This window comes from Aplysia californica, unplaced genomic scaffold (assembly GCF_000002075.1).
Source record: "Aplysia californica isolate F4 #8 unplaced genomic scaffold, AplCal3.0 scaffold00753, whole genome shotgun sequence".
In the NCBI taxonomy this organism is placed as follows: Eukaryota; Metazoa; Mollusca; class Gastropoda; order Aplysiida; family Aplysiidae; genus Aplysia; species Aplysia californica.
In genome coordinates this window covers 205,346-227,446 of record NW_004798023.1, presented here as the reverse complement: position 1 = coordinate 227,446, position 22,101 = coordinate 205,346, and the positions used below count along the sequence as shown (strand labels likewise).

At 39.9% G+C, this 22,101-nt stretch overlaps 1 protein-coding gene across 4 annotated transcripts in view; it reads left to right on the top strand.

The window, feature by feature from the left end:
• LOC101850442 (V-type proton ATPase 116 kDa subunit a1) overlaps positions 1-22,101 on the top strand; it is a 36,830-nt gene that overhangs the window by 1,601 nt on the left and 13,128 nt on the right. For all 4 annotated transcript variants that reach the window (XM_005109174.3, XM_013088506.2, XM_005109173.3 and 1 more), the window contains exons 2-18: positions 6,581-6,740; positions 7,032-7,110; positions 7,470-7,567; positions 8,481-8,609; positions 9,299-9,408; positions 10,938-11,064; positions 11,401-11,483; positions 12,036-12,129; positions 12,754-12,960; positions 13,568-13,718; positions 14,114-14,253; positions 17,360-17,496; positions 18,409-18,499; positions 19,046-19,164; positions 19,972-20,123; positions 20,928-21,013; positions 21,398-21,502. In XM_005109174.3, the coding sequence (XP_005109231.1) occupies positions 6,624-6,740; positions 7,032-7,110; positions 7,470-7,567; positions 8,481-8,609; positions 9,299-9,408; positions 10,938-11,064; positions 11,401-11,483; positions 12,036-12,129; positions 12,754-12,960; positions 13,568-13,718; positions 14,114-14,253; positions 17,360-17,496; positions 18,409-18,499; positions 19,046-19,164; positions 19,972-20,123; positions 20,928-21,013; positions 21,398-21,502 (2,025 nt within the window). In that variant the 5' untranslated portion in view covers positions 6,581-6,623. The remainder of the gene's footprint in view (positions 1-6,580; positions 6,741-7,031; positions 7,111-7,469; positions 7,568-8,480; positions 8,610-9,298; positions 9,409-10,937; positions 11,065-11,400; positions 11,484-12,035; positions 12,130-12,753; positions 12,961-13,567; positions 13,719-14,113; positions 14,254-17,359; positions 17,497-18,408; positions 18,500-19,045; positions 19,165-19,971; positions 20,124-20,927; positions 21,014-21,397; positions 21,503-22,101) is intronic.

Sequence of the window (22,101 nt, the reverse complement as noted above, 5' to 3'; positions counted from 1 at the left end):
TATATCTGTCGGTCTAGATCTAAACCGAGGCCATAGATCTAGAAGAACCTAGTTTTTTTACCCTGAGCCAAGAGGGCGCTGGAACTTTCAGAAATCACAAAAGAGTTCCCCTACCGGGTCTTTATACTTTGTGACTTTGTTCCCGGTTACCGGGTCTGTATACACTCCCTTGTTCTTTTCTTCAAATTGTAATTCCTTCAACTCCAAAACGGAGGAAAAACGATCGTTCTTCGAAAAGACATCCGCAATCTTCATCTACACATCTAGATCTAGGCTAGCCTCGAAACTAGATCTATGATTTGTCACTTGTGTTTGTCTGTCTAGATCTAGACCTAGGCCATAGATCTAGAAGAACCTAGGTCTACCCTGAGCCAAGAGGGCGCTGAAACTTTCAGAAATCACAAAAGAGTTCCCCTACCGGGTCTGTATACTTTGTGACTTTGTTCCCGGTTACCGGGTCTGTATACACTCTAGCAATGCCAATGAAAATTTAAATTTTCACTTTTGCCCCCTTTTTTTTGGTACCTAAGAAAGAATTTTCAATTCTGATAATCATGCTTCTTGAATTTTGAGAAACGGTTCATAAATAAAAAAGTTATGGGGTTGTAAAGGTCGGCAAAATATGGATGACCCACATATAGGAAAATACTCCTAAAAAGTGGACCACGCAGTAGCAGATTCTGTAAGAAAAGCGACGATATCTCGGTAACTAATCCAAATGTTGGAGAGAAACTTGGCTACCCGATGTGTTTTTGAGTGTAGAAATCATTTCTGCAGTCAGATTTACTACCAATTTCGTAGTTATTTTGTTATAATTAAAATTGTGGTGTACATATTACGATTTTGCGAAAAAGGGGTGTCGGGATGAGTCCATTTTATTTATAGCATCGTATCACAACATGGGATCTTTAAGAATATATGTCGGCAGCGTGACTAAATAATTGCAAAGCTTTTTATGATGACTTTAGACCATGCCGACCGTAAAAGATAAGTTAATTCAATCTAGCATGCCGTACAATTAAAAATTCTTTTTCCCCGTTGAGACGCGAACACCCCGAGACGAGATAACCTCGCCTCGGAATACCCCCATTGCGATGTTACAGGGGAATAGAGAGAAAAACAACCGGATGCGCGCGCCCGCCATTGCCCTATTTCAAGTGACCAATGAACGGGCCCGGAATAGTCATGCGGGGATTTGTAGGTCACAGACATTTGCCACGGGAGTGAGGGGAAAATGGCCGGTCTCCGTGCGAAGCCGCTTTGGGTAGGGGGGTAGTCGTAGATTTACGATCGGGTCTAAACAACTACTTGACACAGAACTCTCTAATTTGAGCACACTATAGAGGATAGATAGATCTATTACCATCTGGGCGTTGAAATTCAAACTCCTTATAGTTTTCGGTGTACACGATACGAAAGTGTTCCCGACACCAAAAGTATAGGTTAATTTATGTGTACGAACTTCAACATCCACATATCATTAGTTTGCCCTATTTTCTGATTGGTAGCCGAGTTTCATTCGGATTGGTTCGGAAATAGAGCAGACCGAGGTTGACAAAGTTAGTCACCTACTCGTCGGCCGGGTCCGCAAAATCGCCCGTAAACGGGGACCAAATTTTCGCCTCGCGGGAAAGCCCGATTGGCATTGCTATACACTCCCCTTAGACTTAGACTAAAGGTCCCTTCTTGCGTAGCCTAAATTGCTAAATTTTATTAAGGTTGTACAAAAGTGGCTGAAGTAGGCTGGCGTAATAATATCCATTTGGTATTTTTTTTACTTTCTCTCCCGTCTCACACTCGGCTACCAGTTGTCTATTTTCTACTAAATATTGATGCGCTGAACACGAATATCAACTTCATTTCTGTCGCAATTTAATAGTTTTTGAAATATTTGATTGTTTTTAACCGAGATAGACATGCTTTGGACCAATCGGGGGGTTCTAGGGGGGCCTGCCCCACTGGGGTAAAAGAAAATCTGGGGGGTTACAGGTTTTTACCCATAATTTTATATTTTACAGTTAGATTTGAAATTGTCTTGAAAATAATTGATTTGCGACAGTTTTAGTGGCTTTATGTGTGATCTGCAGCAAACAGTACAGCAGTTTGACCCCTGAAACAGTGCATCTGTGTGCGGGAGTGAAAGTAAAAATTTACCGTCCGTATCAATGTTTTATGTTTTGGAAGTGGCTATCCTCACCTGGGGTGAGAATAAAAATACGATCGACCTCTCACCCCGGGTGAGACTTGCCAGTGTTGGCTATTGTCACCCAGTGTGAAACAAGACTTGTTTTTCCTAATTTTGGAATACTGTCTATCGGTGTGGATGATCAAATTGACAAAAGCTAAGAAAAAAGGGAGAAAAAATAACGTTATAGCACAAAAGTAAGCTAATTTGATCGTCTACAAAGATGCTATTGCTATTTTACTTTTCGAATCGAGCCGAACTACGCGGGTTGCCATTTTCTTTGCCCGGAAGTTCTCGCGCTACTCCTCTCTCCACTGCCCACAGTCCACATACAAAATTGCACGCTTTTAGGCTAACAGTAGCAGTATAGTAACACAAGAGCACTGGAACATTTGTTCACGGCACAGAATTCTACAATTCTGTTATCACAGTCACAGTGTAGAATTCTGTGGTTCAGGGTGAACGCACACCGGGTGAGAATAGCCAAAAGGCGCGCCTGCGTTATTCTCACCCAGGGTGGCGTTATGTTTTATCAGTACCTTAGATCTAGACTAGATGTAAATCTAGCCTACAAAATGAGCAGTAAAATTCACTTGTTTTTCACAAGGTAAGGGGGGTGCAACCCCTTACTTTAAAAAAACGAAGTGACTATTCGGACTCTGATTCTTGTCCAGCATGACATCACTTCCGACTTCCCATCTTCCTAAGACTTGTGACTCCGGGTTCCTGTCCTGCCTCACTCGTGACTCGCCTTAGGCTTGGTAGAGACCGGGATCACTTCGGGCAAAATGGCGTTTAGTGCAGGAGCCGAGTTTTTATCTTATGATGAATTTGAGGCCGGCCTGAAAAGTATTGCGCTTCTAATAAATGTTTATTTGTCAAGAGGTCGTCAGAAGCAATTAAAGATGGCTCGTTAGCGTGTGTCGGGGTCGGATGGGCAGCCTTCACACATGTGGCTGTGTGTGCGCATCGGGGAGGAGGGGCACTTGCGGTCTGGGCGTTGAACGGCGCATACGCGTCAGTCTTTTTTCCCCCGACTACTGATCATTATTACAATAATAAGCTAGTGTTGGCGTAGATCTACGTAATGAATTGTGCGCTGGTCTATGGTGTCAAAAGTTACTGTATAATCGGCTCTACACAGCAACACAACTTTTTCTTGGTAAACAATCGAGATGACACAGGCTTGTGTATTTGAACGAATCAGTCTTTTTTTTTACACAGCTCATAATATGCAGGCATTTCAGGCACTACTTGTGACTTCTCTTTATACATTACTCGCTCGTTGCATGTAATTATCCACACAAAAACTCGTGTTTGCTATAACGAACACTAGGATTCCACGAGATTTTAGGTCAGGCCCAACGACCTCGTTGAATCCGAGTTCTACTGTATAGAGTAGAGTAGATATTTATCTACAGGCAAATCGCTGTCTTATGCAGTTGCGAGCGCCGTAAAACCCTATACTACTAACTAACTAAATCGCTGTCGTCGCAAAGAGACAGTGGCTTTTAGACGATGAATCTCCTCAATCGAAAGAAAACTGGACGAAAACCTACAGTGGTTGGCCTATCACACGATGAAGGCACACCGGGTGAGAACAGAGATGGCCATGAATTAAAACGTGTGTTGTAACTTGTGTTCTAAGTAGATCTAGATCCTAGGTAGATAAGTCTATTGTATCTCTAGGTTTTAGATCTAGGCTTCCTCGCATCTTGAGAAAGTTTCTAAGTTTGACTATCTTGATTGTCTTGATCTAATTCAGTGCTTATTCAGAGACGCTCTACGAGGTCAAGGTAACAAGTTGCAAAGTCATTGGTCACTATTTATAACTTTAACCTGTAATTTACTACATTTTCCACATAAGGAATACTGAAATTTTCCTTTGAAAAGGGTCAGTTTCTATGCCCTTTATATATAGGGCCTGTGCTCTTCCTGGATAGCCCGCCTCACGCCCTTTATTACTTTATATAGGGCCTGCATGCTTCCAGGGTTAAGTTTGTCCACTTGTAGTGTCCGGTTTGATAGTTTGGCATTTTTTTACTTTCCCTCCCATCTCACACTTGGCTACCAGTTGTCCATTTTCTACACACAAATATCAATTTTATTTCCGTCGCAAATTAATACTTTTTGGAATATCTGATCGTTCTTAATGGCCACCTCTATTCCTTTTGGCTATTCTCACCCGATGTGCGTTCACTGTGATAGGCCAACCAGTATAGCGTTCACCTTTAACAAAGGTTCCAGCGCTCTTATGTTGAAAGCGTGCAATTTTGTCTGCAGGTAGTGAGAGAGAAAGAGAGGGGGGGAGAGAGAGTGAGGAGTAAAGCGAGAACTTCCGGGCAAAACAAAATGGCGACCCACGTAGTTCAGCTCGATTCTAAATGTGAAATAGCCATAGCATCTTTGTAGACAACCAAATTAGTTTACTTGTGCTATAACATCATTTTTTACTTTGTTTTTGTCAATTTGATCATCAACACCTATAGGTAATATTCAGAAATTAGGAAAAACAGGTCTTGTTTCACACCGGGTGAGAATAACCAACGTTGACAGTCTCTCCCGGGGTGAGAGGTCGATCGTATTTTTATTCTCACCCAGGGTGAGAATAGCCACTTCCGTTTTTAATAGAGATAAACGTGCTTTGGACCAATCGGGGGGGGGGGGGGGGGTTAGGTTCCAGGGGTGCCCCCTTAGGGTAAAAAAAAATTGGGGGGTTAATCCATAATTTGATATTTTACAGTTAATTAGATTTGAAATTTTCTTGAAAATAATTGATTTGGGACAGTTTTAGTGGCTTTATATGTGATCTGCAGCAAACAGTACTGCAATTTGACCCCCGAAGCAGTGCATCTGTGTGTGGGAATGAAAGTAAAAATTTACCGATAGTTTATGTGCCGCCTACATAGCCTAGCTTACTATGTGAAGTGGAGGGCTGTACACGTAGCCTCGATGCTATGCGTACGGGAGCTTCATTTTGTGAAATATGTGTGTTCTGAAGCTAAAATGTGTCAGTTTAGCCCCCCAAAACAGTGCAAATGTGTGCTGGTGCAATATATATTTGTTTGCCTTGATCAGTGGCGGTGGGTAGTGAAGGGCTCACGGGCTTGAACCCCTACCCCCTCCCCACCCACCATCCCCAACTCTATCCCCCCAAAAAACGAAAGTTTCTCCATAATGAAATAAGCAGTTGAAATCGTTATGACCGCAGGCAATGAACACAGAGTGATCAACTTGGCAGCTTGCTCGCTTATCCAATCACTGTTGTCACGGCTTACAACTATAGTAACCCAGCAGCCAATCAAATGTCTGTAGGGTTCAGCGAAGATGAGCCCTTTTCCCACAGTCCGTCCTTAATGAAACTCTTGTGGTAAAAAGGTAGAAGACTTGGAAAAAATAACACTGTACCGAGGGCTCATGCTCTCCTAGCCCTGACAATGGGGTGAAAGTTTACGACACACTTTCCCCCACTGACACAGATACCTATGCGCTCATTGGTTCTTTTTTGGGTGTGTTCAACTTTCTCGACTACACGGCCTAATCCAGCTCATAGAAGTATTATGTTTGAAGTGCCGTGTGTGCATGTTTGTGTTTGTGCCTCTGAGATTTAACAGATATAAATCAGGTCGAACTACTTTTAAGGCAACTTTTTCATCACAAGAAAACTAATTAGAGGAAATTTGGAGGTGAATCGGCTTCGTCCCCACCATCAACAAGAATTTAACTAAGAACAAAGAGATGGAAAACAAAGGCAACTCCTCTCGTTTGAATGGTTCTCAAAATGCTGTGGCTCACCGTTAGTATAGAAAAATCATCACTGTTTGGTTCATTATTGCTTGCTATTTGGTGGCAAAGAACTGGAAGCAACCTAAGCCCCACCCAGATTTTGGTCCACCCACCGCCAGTGGCCTTGATTGGTTTGTAATGTGATGTGATTCTACTGGGGTTCTAGGGACTTTTTTCCCCAAGACTCCAGAATTTTTGGGAGGATGCTGATGATAATTCCTATTTTTGACATGAAGTTGGCAAGTCTGATCTTCTTGTCTCCAAGCTTGAGGACAGCTTTCGTATGTTTCAAAACAAGGTCATGAGAATAATACTTCCACCCAATACACCTAATTAAATAACGAAAATGCTTCTACAGAAACTTGTGATAAAAGCAACTTTCTAACAGTGTTAGTACATTTTAGAAGCTTGTGAGTTAGAGCAAGTGAATGCCTCAGGTTGAAGGGGACCACCAAATTTTACTCCATATGAGTTTTTGGTCAGGTGCACAGGTCTTGTAGGCTGAGAGCTGTCAGGGGAAGAAATCAGATTGTTTTATAGTTTAAACCTTCTTCTTATTAATGATTGTTAGTGTGCTTCACCGTCATTTTTGTCGTTACTTTTCCTCAGGGTGAATCGCTGTGTAGCTCAGCTACTACTACAACAGGTCAACATGGGCTCCTTATTTCGAAGTGAAGAGATGAGACTGTGCCAGCTCTTTCTGCAAACAGAAGCTGCGTATGCTTGTGTTTCAGAGCTGGGTGAGATCGGGCTGGTACAGTTTAAAGATGTGAGTGTTTGATATTTTATAATTTTGTGGGTTTTTTAAGACTGAGTAAGATTACATGTTTTTGATCGTTTTATCTGCCAATACTTTTTGAAACTTCATAAGTAAAGAAAGTTTTGATCAAAAGGGTTTTGTTTGTTGTGAGTAACCGGTCGGATTCATAATTTTGTGTGTGGAATCTGATGAAAATCATAAATGGTATGCTTTTGTTGGTTGCTTTCATTCTCTCTTGAATTTTAATGTTTTGGAACTTGGTCCCAAACTCAAATTCAATCAACTTATGTTCATCCTCAGTTGAATGCAAATGTCAATGCTTTCCAACGGACATTTGTAAATGAAGTGAGGCGGTGTGAAGAGATGGAAAGAAAACTTCGTAAGTGTCTTCTCGGGAGTCTGAGCTTTAATTGACATGTTGGATGTTATTTTGGATATTTCTTTGTGTTCTGATGGTATGCTGTGGTTGATTTTTTCAATGCTTCGTCTGTGTCAGCAGTGTAAAGAAATGGGCTAAAGGTGAAAATGTCTTTTCTTTTATAAGCGAAATGAGGATGAATTTTGTTTGATTTTTGTACCTTGTAAAGGTTTTTTCTGAGGCCCCTTCTTTGCTGATATTGTTTGCGTACAGTTGACATTTTAAATGTAATTGAAATTTAGGCAATTTGTGACTTTTCATACATATTTTTAAAACTTTTTTTTGAAGATGTTGATTTCATGTGTTTTTACATGCTACAGGCTACACCGAGAAAGAGATCTTAAAAGAGGACTGGAAAATCCCTGATTACGGAGAAAATCCCAAGGCTCCTTTTCCAAAAGAGATGAATGATTTAGAGGCAAGTACTTTGCTTTTTTTGTGTGTGTGATTTAGTTGTATCTATCTTTATTGCTTGTCTTATCTATTTAGTCCTACTGGTTGAAGTATGTATTGTTGACTGAAAGAACACTTTTATTTGGAGTGTTCTTTATATTTGATATTTTCGTTTTTCTAAATTTTAGCTAATGCCAACTGTTCTAGTTTGATCATATCAGGATTTATGTATCCTCTGAAAAAGTTGATGTCAAATTATGACACTAATTTGAGGAATGGATTTATAAGTTTGTGATTGAGCGTGTCATGGAGTGTGTTTAAGCTCTTTGAAAGGGTTTCATGTTCTGGTGCGAAATTATTTTGTGGTTTCACTGTGGAGGATACTTGTAAAATGTCTTGAATTGTGGATAGAGATTGCTGTGTATTTTTGTCGTATGTAGTAGGCCCTTGGGTTTATCCAGGGTCAAATTCTTACAATTTTGTCTTTTTGTTTGTTGTTCTTTCACTCTAACATCGCCATGGTAAAGATATGCTTTCCATCAATTTAGGTTCATGGTGCCACCTAAACTGTTCTGAAAAAGTTGTTCGGTTGCAGTGGAGTTTCCAGCTAGCTGTGGTTGCATTTATAAAATTGTTTATAGTATCCTACCAAAGAGGTTAAGAATTTCTTTAATTTTACTTAACATAGATCTTATCCAAATGGCAACTCGAAAAGTAAAATGGTTCGCAATGAAATTTTTTTTTTCTTGGTGAATTTGGTTTACTTGAGGCTTTCATGTGTTTTTAATAAGTTGTAATGAATGGTATTGTGCTGGTTGAGGTAGTGTTGATAATTCATGTGGGAAAGATTGGTAAAGCACAAAGAGCATGCTGTAGTGCGTGGAAATGTGGCATATAAATGCAATTGTTATTATTTATTATAATTCTCCCATGTCCAGGTGGAGTTTGAGAAGATGGACAATGAGCTTCGCCAGGTGAACACCAACAACGAAGCCATCAAGCAGAACTACCTTGAGCTGACTGAGTTGAGGGAGGTGCTGACCAAGACCCGTGACTACTTACAAGCTGTAAGTGAATAAATGGGATAAATGTTTGCAGATTCTAACAGCGGTCACAAGAGACCTGTGAAGACAAGTTACATATTATGTAATTAAAAATAATACAAGTTGTGTTAATAACTTCGTTCAATTTTTTTTTGGGGGTAAACTCTGCTGTTATTAATAGATTGATAGATACATTAATTTTTAGGACTAATCCAACCTCAAGATGATGATACTTGTCTTTTTCTTACCTTTATGAAACATAGTCATGGCATTGTCACATTGTGTTCTGGATTTTTTACAATTACAGTGAAACTTTCATTCTCTGAACTGAGACGCACAAAGATGTAGAGAATATTAAGTAGAGAAAAACAGCAGCTCATGGGAGGCAATTCCAAAGAGAAGGGAGCAACTACTCGCATAAACAAGTGTTTGATAGCACCACTGGTTATTTACTCTTATAATACTTGCTCTGTAGAGCAGCTAGGACAGATATTCCTGTTGTTGTCGCTAAAATATGCCTGTGTAAGGTGTACCTTTATTTCACTTGAAACTCGGACTCTGTGAAATTGAAGGTCAGGCCTTAAAACATCATAGGATGGAGTTTCATTGTATTGTTCTCTGCTGGAAGATGGCTGACAAAGTAATTAATGTTGATATGGTGAGTACAATTAGGAGCTGCAGGGACTTAGTTCCTGGCATCTTTGTTTCTACAGTACGGTCAAGACATCCAACAGATTATGGATGGAGATGCACCCGCTCAACCTCCTCAAAACGAAGAAGCTGTGATTGGCACTTCTAGGGCCCCTCCAGCTGCAGCTCTTGGGTAAGTTTTTAGACCTGCATGTTTGCCGACAATCGTCTGAAATCCGACAATCGCGACCCGACCCGCGAGCCGGCCGATGCTATCGCTAGGCCCACCTGTATTAGTAGTCAATCTGCGTTGTGCGAGGCCTGGCCGACTGCCAGCGCCCCCTTTTTCTCCCGTCGGCTTTGTCGACACTTTCGTTTTCGTGCCGACGTCGGCGTTTCCGACATAATTGTCGGAATCTGAGTAGAAAAGCGAATACGAAAAAGGATGACGACCTAAATTATCTACTTTCAGTTTCGTGCTCGAGCGGCCATTATGAATTTCGTTTGTTGATTAATTCAATTGTTCAGATCATGTGGATTTGTTCAAGTCCGACTCACTTGTTTTAATAGAGTGTAAAACTAGATTTATAGAGTAAAGATCATTATAGACCTCAATGGAGGATGCTTATTCCAATTCTTTCGTGTCAAACCCTATTATAGGTTGTGCTGTAATGTTAATGTTGGTAAAAAGCATTTCATCAGGTGCGTGAATTATTTATTTATTTAGAATCTACATCTAGATTCTAGTTCTAGACTCAGCTGAGTCCCTCTGTTCAGAATCGGATGCGGATTTCTCGTTCAAGGCCTATTCCTATTCATTTGTTCTACAAGATCTAGATCAGATCTAGATCTATATATATATAATGAAAGATTCATATATTCCAATTCTATTGTGTTATTGTATCAATCAAACCCTACTATTATAGAGAATCTAGTAGCAATGTAGATGGAGGCCATATTATGCTCCTTTTTTATTTTGGAGTGTGATGTTTTAATTTGTTTAAATTTTGGACTTGTGCTGGCCTTTTTACATGAGGGACGTTGCAGGTTCTTTTTTTGGGGTAGGGTTAGGGTTGGGTCTCTTCTTTATTGTGTTTGTTGGGGTGGTCGCTCGTTACTCGGAAGTCCTTCCTCTTGACACTCGTCAAAAGCTCTCATTGCGCAAAATTTTCAGACAATCTGGTTGAGGCTCACATGCAGGTCTAAGTTTTGTTACATTACGTGTGTTGAGGCGTGCAGATGTGTTGGTGAAGAAGTTGGAATGTCTAATGTCAAAAAGCACAAGATGGGTTTTTCTGTCTTTACATCCTAATTTACATATTATGTGTTGCATGAGAATTTCCGTTAGTGTGATATATACTGAAACCATATTCGTATATCTTTTCCTAATGTCGGTTCATGGGTGGCGATCCTTTAAACTGGCAGAGCATATTTTGTTTCTTTACTGCAGCAAGGGAGAAAAAAAGAATAATAAGCTTCTCTTTGGCTTAATCTAAGTTTCTATATAATCTGGGGGGGTTTCCCCTGGGTTGTGCTTTGTTAAGTATGGAGAAGTCAATGTTTGGTTTCTGCTCCAGTGACGATGAAGCTCACCTTAGCTCAAAAACCGTTTGTCCCGGAAATTGAGATGCCCACATAAACATTTTGGTTATGTCAATGTATTGTACTTTCATGAAATGAACTAAAGTCTTATGTTTTTATATTTTCTGTTCGTCTTGGCAGCTATCATGTTGGTACCATCCTACGTGAGAAAGTCCCAGTGTTTGAGCGAGTGTTGAAGTTTGTGACACACAGCAACGTGTACCTGCGCACTGAGGAAATAGCCCAGCCTTTGGAGGATCCCATCACTGTAGGTTCATGATGAGTTGTAATAGCAATTTGTGTTAAATTTGAGACTATAAAGATATGATGTTAGAGATGTATGTTGTAGTGTTTTTTATAAGGCTGCTTATTGTAATGCTTTATTTAATATCTTATTTAATTTATTATTTTTGTTTGTTTGTTCGTTAAAAAAAAATTTCCATAGAAACTGTAGGGGAGTTAAGAATATTTACCCAAAAAAATTGACTTCTTATGGTTGACTAGTATTTGGTTTCAATGTGGGGGTTTTCTTTTTGGTTGCAGTCTGTTCCTTTTTAGAAGACATGTGAAACATTTTGGGTTGTTTTTTTTTTCTTATTGCCAGGGTGATATGCTGAAGAAAAGCATGTTCATAATGTTCTACCAAGGAGACCAGCTGAAGAACAAGTGCAAAAAAGTGTGTGAAGGGTAAGTTGGTGTGAATTAGTGCGTCAGAAAATTTTAGCAGCTCTTCAGGTTGGCATGGAGCGGGTTGATCGGTTTGTCGGACTGCTAAAAGTAAAGAAAAGCTCTTCCTCAGAACTTATTGACTAACATGGATGACACTATTAGGTAGACTCCGATGTGGTACCTACTGGCTATTTGGGTTCACAAAACCTAACCTGTCCTTTGTTTTGAATGAATTGTTTATGTGTTTTAATACGTTCTTTTGTCTTCGCTTTATTTTCTCTTTGTAAGTAGACTATAGTTAAGGGAATTAATTTGAGGTGTGGACAAAAAATACTCAAGAAGCAAATGGGAGCTTCATAAGATATGGTAAACTTTGTGTTCAATGTGATTTTTATTCTTGCTTCAGTTGTGGACCTTGAATTAGTGCTTATAGAATTATGACATAAATGCACACAAATAAAGAGATCTATCGAGCATTTCGCCACCATGCAGACATTTTTAGGCAAATATTCAATTGGGTTTTTAAAAAAAAATTTTTTAAATATTTTGTTTGCGTTTATTTATTTTCAGACTGAGAGGGACTGTCTATCCTTTACCTGATGATCTGGGAAAAAGAGCTGACATGTTGGTTGGTGTCACCACTAGACTAGCTGACCTGGAAAATGTAAGTCTGTTAAAGTAATCTTGGAATTTATTGTTCTGGAAATGTTCAGTTCTGCAATCTGTTTAGCAGACCCCTTCTGTTAACTTAATTTGTATTCTTTCTTCTTCTTCCAGTATCTGACAGAACTGAAAACATTTTTTAATATACTCTCCTTAATTTACAGTGCTTACTTTGGCCTTCTTTCAGTCAATAAGTTAACTGTTTGAGATGTTTAATTAACCCCTATTCTTTCTTTTTTTCTTCTATACACACTAATATGCACTCATGCTCAAATACACAAATAAGTTTTTATTGCATGTGTGAAGAAAGGGATGTTGGCCATATAGGTCTAAAATGGGGTCAATTTTTATTTGTGTCTGGAAAAAAATCACTTGGAAATCCTCTTAATGTTGTGCAAGTTTACGGGGTGAAAATCTTTCAATACAGCATTTCCGCAAAATATATGTGTAGATCCATTTCCTGGCACGCTAGACACTCGGCTTTCCATGTTTTCAAACTTGCATTGTTTGTAACTGTTACCATCGATATGCTAATTTGAGTGTGGCGTATTTTGGCGGGGTTTTTTTTTGTTGTAATCTTAAACTAGTTGAATCTTCAATATTGTTTTGTTTAACTCCACTCCAGGTTTTAGCTCAGAGCAGAGATCACAGACTCCGTGTGTTGGAAAATGCCCGGAAAGAACTTCGCTCTTGGATCATCAAGGTTGAGAAGATCAAGGCTATCTACCACACAATGAACATGTTCAAAGTGCACCAGAACAGCCTTATTGCCGAGTGCTGGTTTCCTCTACGGGCCATAGATGACATCAGGAATGCTCTCAGTCTGGGAGAGGTTTGTAGCATGATGATTCTCTGAGCGGGTCTTTGAGTCTTTGATTTAGGTTTATCTTTAGTGGCTCCATCCACTTTAGACTTGTACTAGTCTTGTGTTTCTTTTTGAAAAGGCACTGAAAGAAAAGCGATGGAAGGATGTTCTTTCTACTAATACTTGGGGGTGTTGATTGTTGTTTGGTGTGTTTGTATTGTATGTCTGAATTGGGCAGAAATTGAAAGACATAGCAGTCTATTTTTTAAACAAGAGTGAGAATTCTTTTTTTTTTTTCCTTTCAGATTCTATAAGATATATTGGTATCTATATACTATAAATGTACAGAAAAGTAGAAAGACATGACATAATGTCAAGAGGCTTGCCGAGGATAGGGAAAGGTGAAAAATGTTAGTTACAGGCCTGATTCAGGATGAGAAAGGAAGTGATTATTCATAATATGGTATTGTGTAATCGCATCTTTTATGTGTATTTACTGTCTTCTTACACCTCAAGTCCTTGTACATTTTATCTCATTCTTTTTCATTTGCAGCCCGATTTTTATTGATCCACAGAAGTACATTTATCTAGTTGGGTTTTTTTTTTTCATTTTCTAATTTTTATTGATTCGCAGAAAGTCAGTGGCAGTTCTATCCCAAGTGTCATCCAGCCGATGGACACGCACGAAGCTCCTCCCACGTACTACAATTCCAACAAGTTTGTGAAGGGCTTCCAGAACATTGTGGATGCTTACGGTGTGGGCACATACCAGGAGGTCAACCCAGGTATGATAATGAAGAGATTTCCACTTTGTCAGTATTCTACAAGTTGTTGCATTTGCTTTAATTTCAGTTCAAACCCTATTACCCTCAGAGTTTTTCAGTTTAGTGAAAATTGAGCTGTTAAGGAATCTTCCAGACTTTTCCCAGGTTCGTAACCAGAAATATAAAGTTTCTTTTATTTTTAAAAGAATGAATCTACTCATAAGTGTTTGGTATGTATAACCTTTATCATTTTTTAATATTGATTCTTGTTGATCAATAGCAAACATTATACAATGGGATCAGTTTTTGCATTGGGTCCGTGGCTGTTATATCTTGTTTTTGCTGTATAAATATTTATTGATGTTCACTAAAACTCTTTTTAAATTTCTTCTTTTTTTTTCGTCGTGTCATTTCAGCCCCGTACACTTGCATCACTTTCCCTTTCTTGTTTGCTGTCATGTTTGGCGATGCTGGTCATGGTCTGATCATGTTCCTCTTTGGCTTGTGGATGTGCATATCGGAGAAGTCTCTGGCTGCCAAGAAAATCTCAAATGAGGTTAGATCATTCAGTATACTGAAACCATGTTTGTCCAGTTCTTGTTAGGGGGCTGTCGTGGCCTAGAGGTTAAGGTGTTGGCCTCTCATTCAAAGGTCCCGGGTTCGAATCCGGGTAGCAAGCGAAAAATTTTCTTCTCTGAAAATTCTTTCTTTTCACCCCCTTTCCTGCTCTCTAGCAATGTTCTGTCGTCTGCTTTCGTCTCCTCTTTCTGCCCCCACCCCCTCACCTCGTTTGCCCCCTACTCTGGGCTCGTGACTCTTTCTGCAGCCTTCAGGGTGGCCGGGGAAGTCGGAAATTTTTGTTTAGGTTGGATAAGTCGGATTTTTGTAGGAAAAATTTTGTTCCGACGGAAATGGTTGGATAAACGTCGGCAATAAAAGAAAATTTGAGGAAGTCTGTTAGTTGCCTCGGGAAAGACCCGAGAAAATACATAAAAGTTCTCGAATATTTGAAAACCAAATCCAATAACGTCCCTAAGTTCATTTTGTTGGTCGCGATCATTCAGCTTTTCCCGGTCTGAGAGTACGTTTCATGCGAACAGGCGTCTATGGCGGCAAGCGGAAGTGTACGAGTGATGCCGAGGCCCGATTGGGAAAATCTAGATCTACTTTCGCTTTCACTACCACCCTGAAATTTGCCGGTAAAAGTCTAATAACACAACATTGTTGTAACATGCAGTTTGTGCATTACAAAGGCTGTGTCGCTATGAAATACATTGTTGTAACATGCAGTTTGTGCATTACAAAGGCTGTGTCGCAATGAAATACATTGTTGTAACATGCAGTTTGTGCATTACAAAGGCTGTGTCGCTATGAAAATAAATCTATATTTGTCACTTGTGTAAAAAGAAAAGAAAGTTATAGGCCTACAAGTGTCTTGTCGGTCTCGCCGTCGTGACCGGTCACTGAACCTGCGCGTTTGTATGTCACACACATGATGATAGGGCGTCGAGTGAGTACCGCAAATGTTAGGGTTACTAAAGTTCATTCCAAGTCTGAGCGTTGCGAAGCATAGGACTCCGGGATGGGGGGATTATTAATTTTTTTTAAGGATACACTGGGGGGGGGGGGGGGGGGTTAAAGGCAACACCAGGGGAAAAAACTGAACTTGGTAGCAAATTTTAGCATTAGCATTTAGAATTTTGATTGCAATGAGAGCTTTCTGGATAGTGCGTGTTGGGCAGGACTTGTGTGGAATCGGGATCCATCATACCTTGAAAGCTGTGTTATTGAACTAAAGGGTTGGCGTGTCATTGGATGGGTGATAGTCGTTTGACCATGGAAAAACTCAGCAAGATGGTCTTTGGAGAGTAGAAGATTGACGGCACTTGGCATATTGAAACCCAGGCTAGAAACAGACTTATTTTTCTTATGATTTTTGTGACTATATATGTGTAGACTATAATTAGAGAGAGAGATCTAGACTAGATCCAGCATCATGGGAAAGTGCTACTTCATCAACACTGAGTGGTTGTCCAACCCTAAGTATTCAGAATGATTGATGGAGTATCCAGATGATAAAAGCAAGTTTAGATGAAAATTTTGTTCCCAAGTATTTGTCATCGGTCATTCAGGTGTAAAAGCTTTGAACACTCACATGGTACCTCAAAAACACATGAAAGCCCAAACCAACCAGTGTGGTGCCAAATCTATTTAAGAACAGAACAAGTGTTGTGAGAGATACTGAAAGGAGCACCAACGGTAATATAATAGTAATCAACTAGAGCAGTTGTTGACACGAGTCTTCTCCTTCATGAGATGTTTTCAGGCTGAAAAATAGCTGAGATTTCAGTGTAGTTGCACAAAACATGGGTACCTTGGAACATTAATTGGCTGGTTGGATAAACGTCGGCAATAAAAGAAAATTTGAGGAAGTCTGTTAGTTGCCTCGGGAAAGACCCGAGAAAATACATAAAAGTTCTCGAATATTTGTAACACCTCTAATCTTCGGCCCTTATATGACCCCAGTGATGTAGTCGGCTATCCTGAGATGTGTACGAAATAACCCCCTCTACGTGATTCTCTTTGATGAGAGCCGTAACACTGACAATGGCAAGAAACAGCTTGACTTACAGTGGTAGGATTTTTTTTGGTGTGGTAGGATTTTTAGGAGGAAAATTTCCCTGGCCACCCTGAGCCTTTCTACTGCTACTCCTTGGCTCCTTCTTACTGCTGTCTTTCAGCCCCACCCCTGATCTTCTGGTAGGAAAGATCTACACCTTGCCTTCTCGGACAAGGGCAAAAAATCTCAGAGGGCCCATGTGCAAGTTGCGCACGTTAAAGATCCCTTGGTGGTCTAAAATAGATCAGAGTAGGCTTCGGCCGCCACCCGTGCAAAATTCAAAATTTCCTACCAACTGAAAATGTTTTATGTGTCCCGCGCGCTCATATGACGGTATGCAGTTGCGAGCGCCATAAAACACACTTACCCAAAAAAAAAAATTCTTGTTTTATTTGTCTGTTGCTTTGGTTCTTTAAATTTTGTCTGTGTTTTATATTGTATAACTGGTGTAGTATTACATATCTCTTGTATGTTTGAATGTTATATTTGGAAGCATTATGTTTTCGCATGGCAGCTACCTGTCATAAGTGGGTTTTTGGCAGGTGCTGTGGTGTTGTTCGCTCCTTCATTCCTGTCAAACATCTATCGTCGTTATCCCACCTCCTTTTTACATGGGTGGATGGTTGGCGGGTGCTCTGGTGTGGCTTGCTTCTTCTTCTTTCCTATCAAACATCTATCGTCCTTATCTCTCCTCCTTCTTTTTTATGTTTGTTACTCTCTTGTAACACCTCTAATCTTCGGCCCTTATATGACCTTATTGTGTTGCAAGTGCTGTAAAAGACTTACTAAGACTAAAAACCTTTTTACATGTTTATAATTCTCATGTATCACGTCTCATCTTCAACACTTGTATGAACTTATTGTGTTGCCAGTGTGGTAAAACTTACTAAAACTTTTTTTTGAAAAATCCTTCTTATCCGCAGCACTTAGATGACCCATGTGGGCTGCAAGTGCCGTAAAACTTCCTTAAGCTAATAAAACTAATATAAATCCTGTCATGATGTTCACTTTACTCAACTTTTGCGCTTGCAAACCCTTTCAGATTTGGAACACTTTCTTTGGAGGTCGCTACATCATCATGATGATGGGGCTGTTCTCCTTCTACACCGGTATCATCTACAACGACGCCTTCTCCAAGTCCTTCAACATTTTCGGGTCTGAGTGGAAGCCCAATATGACGTAAGTTTCTGTTTGTCTACTTTGGGTTCACTTTAATCCAGAACAATTCACTAACTGACACGAGCACAAGAATAACTGCTCACCACACCAATCTTGGACAGCAACTGCACTTTATTACTCACCCCACTAGTCGCTACTGCGCGTGTCTCAAAGTGGCGGGAGGTAGCTCCCTTAAAACAGGGATGGACAATAACCTTGTTATGTCCCATACACAACAGTTTCAAAGCAAGCCTTGACTGAAAAGATTTTCTTTTTTCTTCCCTGTTCATTTTGTAGTCCACAATGAAGGCTTAATGAAGTCATGTCATGTATCTGTTAAAGAATTTGTTTTGAAAGTCACGGATGCTGGCTGTTTGTGGTTGGTTGGCGGGTGCTCTGGTGTGGTTTGCTCCTTCTTTTTTATGTTTGTTACTCTCTTGTGACACCTCTAATCTTCGGCACTTTTATGACCTTATTGTGTTGCAAGTGCCGTAAAACTCTTACTAAAACTTTAAAAAAACATGGCTGTTTGTTTGTCTAGTTGGTTTGTTGTTGTTGTTTTTTTTTGGGGGGGGGGGGGGGGGCAGATTGTGTAAAATCAGTGTCCGTCTTTTATTATTTCAATTTTTTCATTCCTGAAGCCAGTTTGGCAGTCACCCTGAGCAGTATGTTTACTCTGTTCCTTTTTTATCTATACTTTTTGTGTGTGTAAATTTTACTGTGAAAGCTAACATTGGCTAGTGTTTATGTTTGTAGACAATAATCAGTTTGCTCCTTCTTTCAAATTAAACATCTATCATATTTATCTCTCCTCCTTCTTTTTTGTGTTTGTTTCTCTCTTGTAACACTTCTAATCTTCAGCATTTATATATTGCCTAATTGTGTTGCAAGTGCCGTAAAACGCTTACTACAACGTGAAATTTTGATCCACAGGGAGGAGGAGCTGCTCAACAATGAGCAGATTGAGTTGGATCCTGCTATTTATCACATCAACTCCTCGGCCTACTTGGTTGGTGTGGACCCGGTGAGTCAGAGATGTGCTTTTTTAAGATAAGATTGATCTTTATTTTTCCAGATACTGGCACATTGGTTTGTTGTCTCACCATACACACATGGGCGTACACAAATATTGCCCCACACCCCCTGTGTCCCACATACATATACATATGCACACATCATCTGTGCTTTCACTCACAAACAGACCCACTGTCGTTCAATACATGATGTAATAAATGAACATTTACACCTAAGATATAAGTAAATGTTAGCATTTTTTACCGAAAAATAAAGGACTGGTTTTAAGCCATCAAATTTTTTTTTAATGGAGGAAACAGTTGTCATACTGGTAAGCAAATATTTCTGATTGATGAGAAAAACACGAAAAGACAATCTTTCAATGTCTAGTCTGTAGACGTGCTGACTTCTAAAAACTTATTCTCAGATGCTGTGATGACCCTTTTGTGAACTGTACTTCCCCTGTTATTTTGCAGTTTCCATGTCACTTGCAGGTCGTATATTGTTTTCAAAAGTAAGATGCGTATCATCACAATATTAATTGTTCCTCGTACAGATCTGGCAGTCGGCGAAGAACAAGATCATGTTTCTGAACTCGTTGAAGATGAAGATGGCAATTGTGCTCGGTGTGATTCACATGATGTTTGGTGTGGTACTGAGCATCTTCAACCACGTGTAAGTCTCTCATCGGCAGATTTATGATCATGATTTTGCTTTGCAATAACAGTGTTGTTCTTATGAACTTGAAAAACAACAGAAATCTGATTATACATGTTATAATCAAGGTGTAAATGCAGACATAAGTGTGTGTCGTCAGGCCAAAAGGTTCATGCTCAGAATATTGTGACCAGGAAAATAAATAAACTTTGAATGGCGGGTGCTCTTGTGTGGTTTGCTCATTCTTTCCTATAAAGAAATCTACCATCCTTATCTTTTCTTTGTGTGTTACAATGACAATCTTTATTCATCTGGAAGGGAGAAATTTGTCTTGGTCGTTAACAATGGCAGTAGACGCTACAAAGTAGGGCTGGATCCTGCTCGTCAAATTTGTGAGTGGCGATTCGCGATTCAGTCGGCTTCAATGAATCGCAAGTACGCGAGCGCTCGTGAAGCTGTGGTGAAACACTGACTGAAACAGAACAGTGTCATATCAACGCCTCTTGGTGAGCGCAAGTCCCACTCTTGTTGTTCCGCCATCCTCTCCGCCCCACACCTTTTGTAGTGTAGGATGGAACATTTTGTTTTTGTGAAACATTATGGCCAGTAAAATGTGTGTGTTCAGTAACCTCACTGCAGTTGGTACTCCCTAGTAAAACCTCAAATCTTGGCACTTATGTGACCTATTTGTGTTGCAAATGCTGCAAAACTCCAAACTAAAATTAATGTTTGTTTTGGTAGGTGTTTTAACTAAAACTGAAAAAGAAAATAAAACTTGAGCTTTGTCAAGGCTTCACCATATCCTATCTTCTGGTCTCTCAACAGCCATTTCAAAAGGAAGATTGACATCTTGATCAAATTCCTGCCGGAAATGCTGTTCTTGACCTGCTTGTTTGGCTACCTGGTGGCCCTGATTTTCTACAAGTGGCTGACCTTTGATGCCGTGACCTCTATGTGTGCTCCCTCCCTGCTGATTCGTGAGTGATTTACTTTTAAAAGATATTTTTCATTGTGCGACTGACTCAACATTTATTTTTCCGGTTTGATTTTTTTTTTTACCTTTATTCTTTATCTGGCCTAAAGTTTGTGATAAAAGTAATTTTATTTCAATGTGATTTGGGCATAACTGATAAATGATAGGAGAGTTTCCAATGTGTGGGTGTTACTGTCTTCTTTTTTCCTTATTTTATTGCAGGGAAACTTGTTATCCAGGGGAGGATTGATCCAGGTTTCGAAACAATGTTTTACTGTGTGCCCGTGCTATTTTGCTATCTAGTGGACAAGACCCATGTGCACCTGTTGTTGTGAAATAATCAGTTTTGCCTTTGCTTTTATCGACCGTGGGAAGAGGGGGGGGGGGGTGATCCATTTTAAGTTTACGCTATAAAACGATGTCCAGCAGTGTGTCAGTACTTTTTTGCTATGTAATGGACAAGATCCTTGTGGACCTGCTGTTGTGAAATAATCGGTTTTGTTTTGCTTTTTTTTTTTAAAAACAATGTCAAATACTTCATGTCACAGGGTATAGGTGGTAAGTAAATTATGCGTATTATGATGGTCTCATTAAGGTGATGTGTGAGGGTGGTTGGCGGGTGCTCTGGTGTGGTTTGCTTCTTCTTTCCTATGAAACACCTATCGTCCTTATCTCCCCCTTCTTCTTTTTTATGTTTGTTACTCTCTTGTAACACCTCTAATCTTCTGGTGCTCATATGACTTTATTCAGTTGCGAGAGCCGTAAAACCTCTACTAAAACTAAAAAAGATGATGTGTTTTCTCTTCAGATTTCATCAACATGTTCATGCTGAAGTACACCGACCCAACTCCTGGTAATCCGTGTGATTCGAATAACACTTTTTACGATGGTCAGGTGAGTGGAGTGCAGTAACTAAAATCAAATTCATCATCTTTGTTATTTTTCCTTGAAGTATTTCTTCTCCCTCTCTGTTTTTAGGTCTCTTCCCATGTTGAAAAATGAAAATGTTGTTTATTTGTTTGTTTTAATTAAATAGTGAAAGGGAAGGATTAGGGTCTTTCTTTTGTTCATTTAATGATGTTGACATTGTTCTCAATGGGATTTTATGTTGAACTTAGGTTGGGAAACCATTTTTATGATTTACTCCTGGCAGTAACTTTTTAAAATATTTTTTTGGTTACAATTTTCAACTTGTTCATATTTTATGTTAAATGCATCTTTCATCCTTAATTTTTATTCAAGCTTCTGTAACGCACTCTGCTCTTATCCGTTTGACAGCAAGCAATCCAGACGACCCTGCTTCTGATTGCCCTTCTGTCGGTGCCAGTGCTGCTGATCGTGAGGCCAGTGTACCAAGTGTGCGCCGTAAAAAGGGCAAAGAAAGTGAGTTGTAGTTACTCATAATAACACTGTAGAATGATAACCGACTGACATATTCCTCGCCGCTTGTGCGGGTCCTATACAGTTGAGCCTGCTCTAATGGCCTGTAACTGACAGAGACGACATCCAACTGTGTGTCTGTACTTTCTTGCTATGTGTTTGCCAAGACTCCTCATTCCATGTCCACCCCCAGGGCACTGCCACTGACTGAAGTGTCTTTAGGCCATTCCCAAAGGGGGGACATTTCTCGTTCAAGCACAGTAGAATTGTAAAGGGGCTGATTCATCATGTCACGCTCATAATTGTGCCTGATCTGCAACAGGGAACTGCTGCTTTTTCTTTCCTAATCCTTACTATTGTCATTTTCCTCTACTTTTTTTGTATGTTTGTCACTCTTATGACCTGCTATTTCCAGGGTGCCTTGATAGTCGAAGCAGACCGTGTGCTGTTGAAGCTAGAGAGGTGAGCAGAGTAAGTCTGATTCCCTATAAGGACTTCTCTGTTGACACCCACCCCTTGGTGCTCATATGACCTTATGCAGAGGCGAGCGCCGTAAAACCCTCTACTAAAAAAATTTTTTTTTAATTCTGTGTCCATCCGCG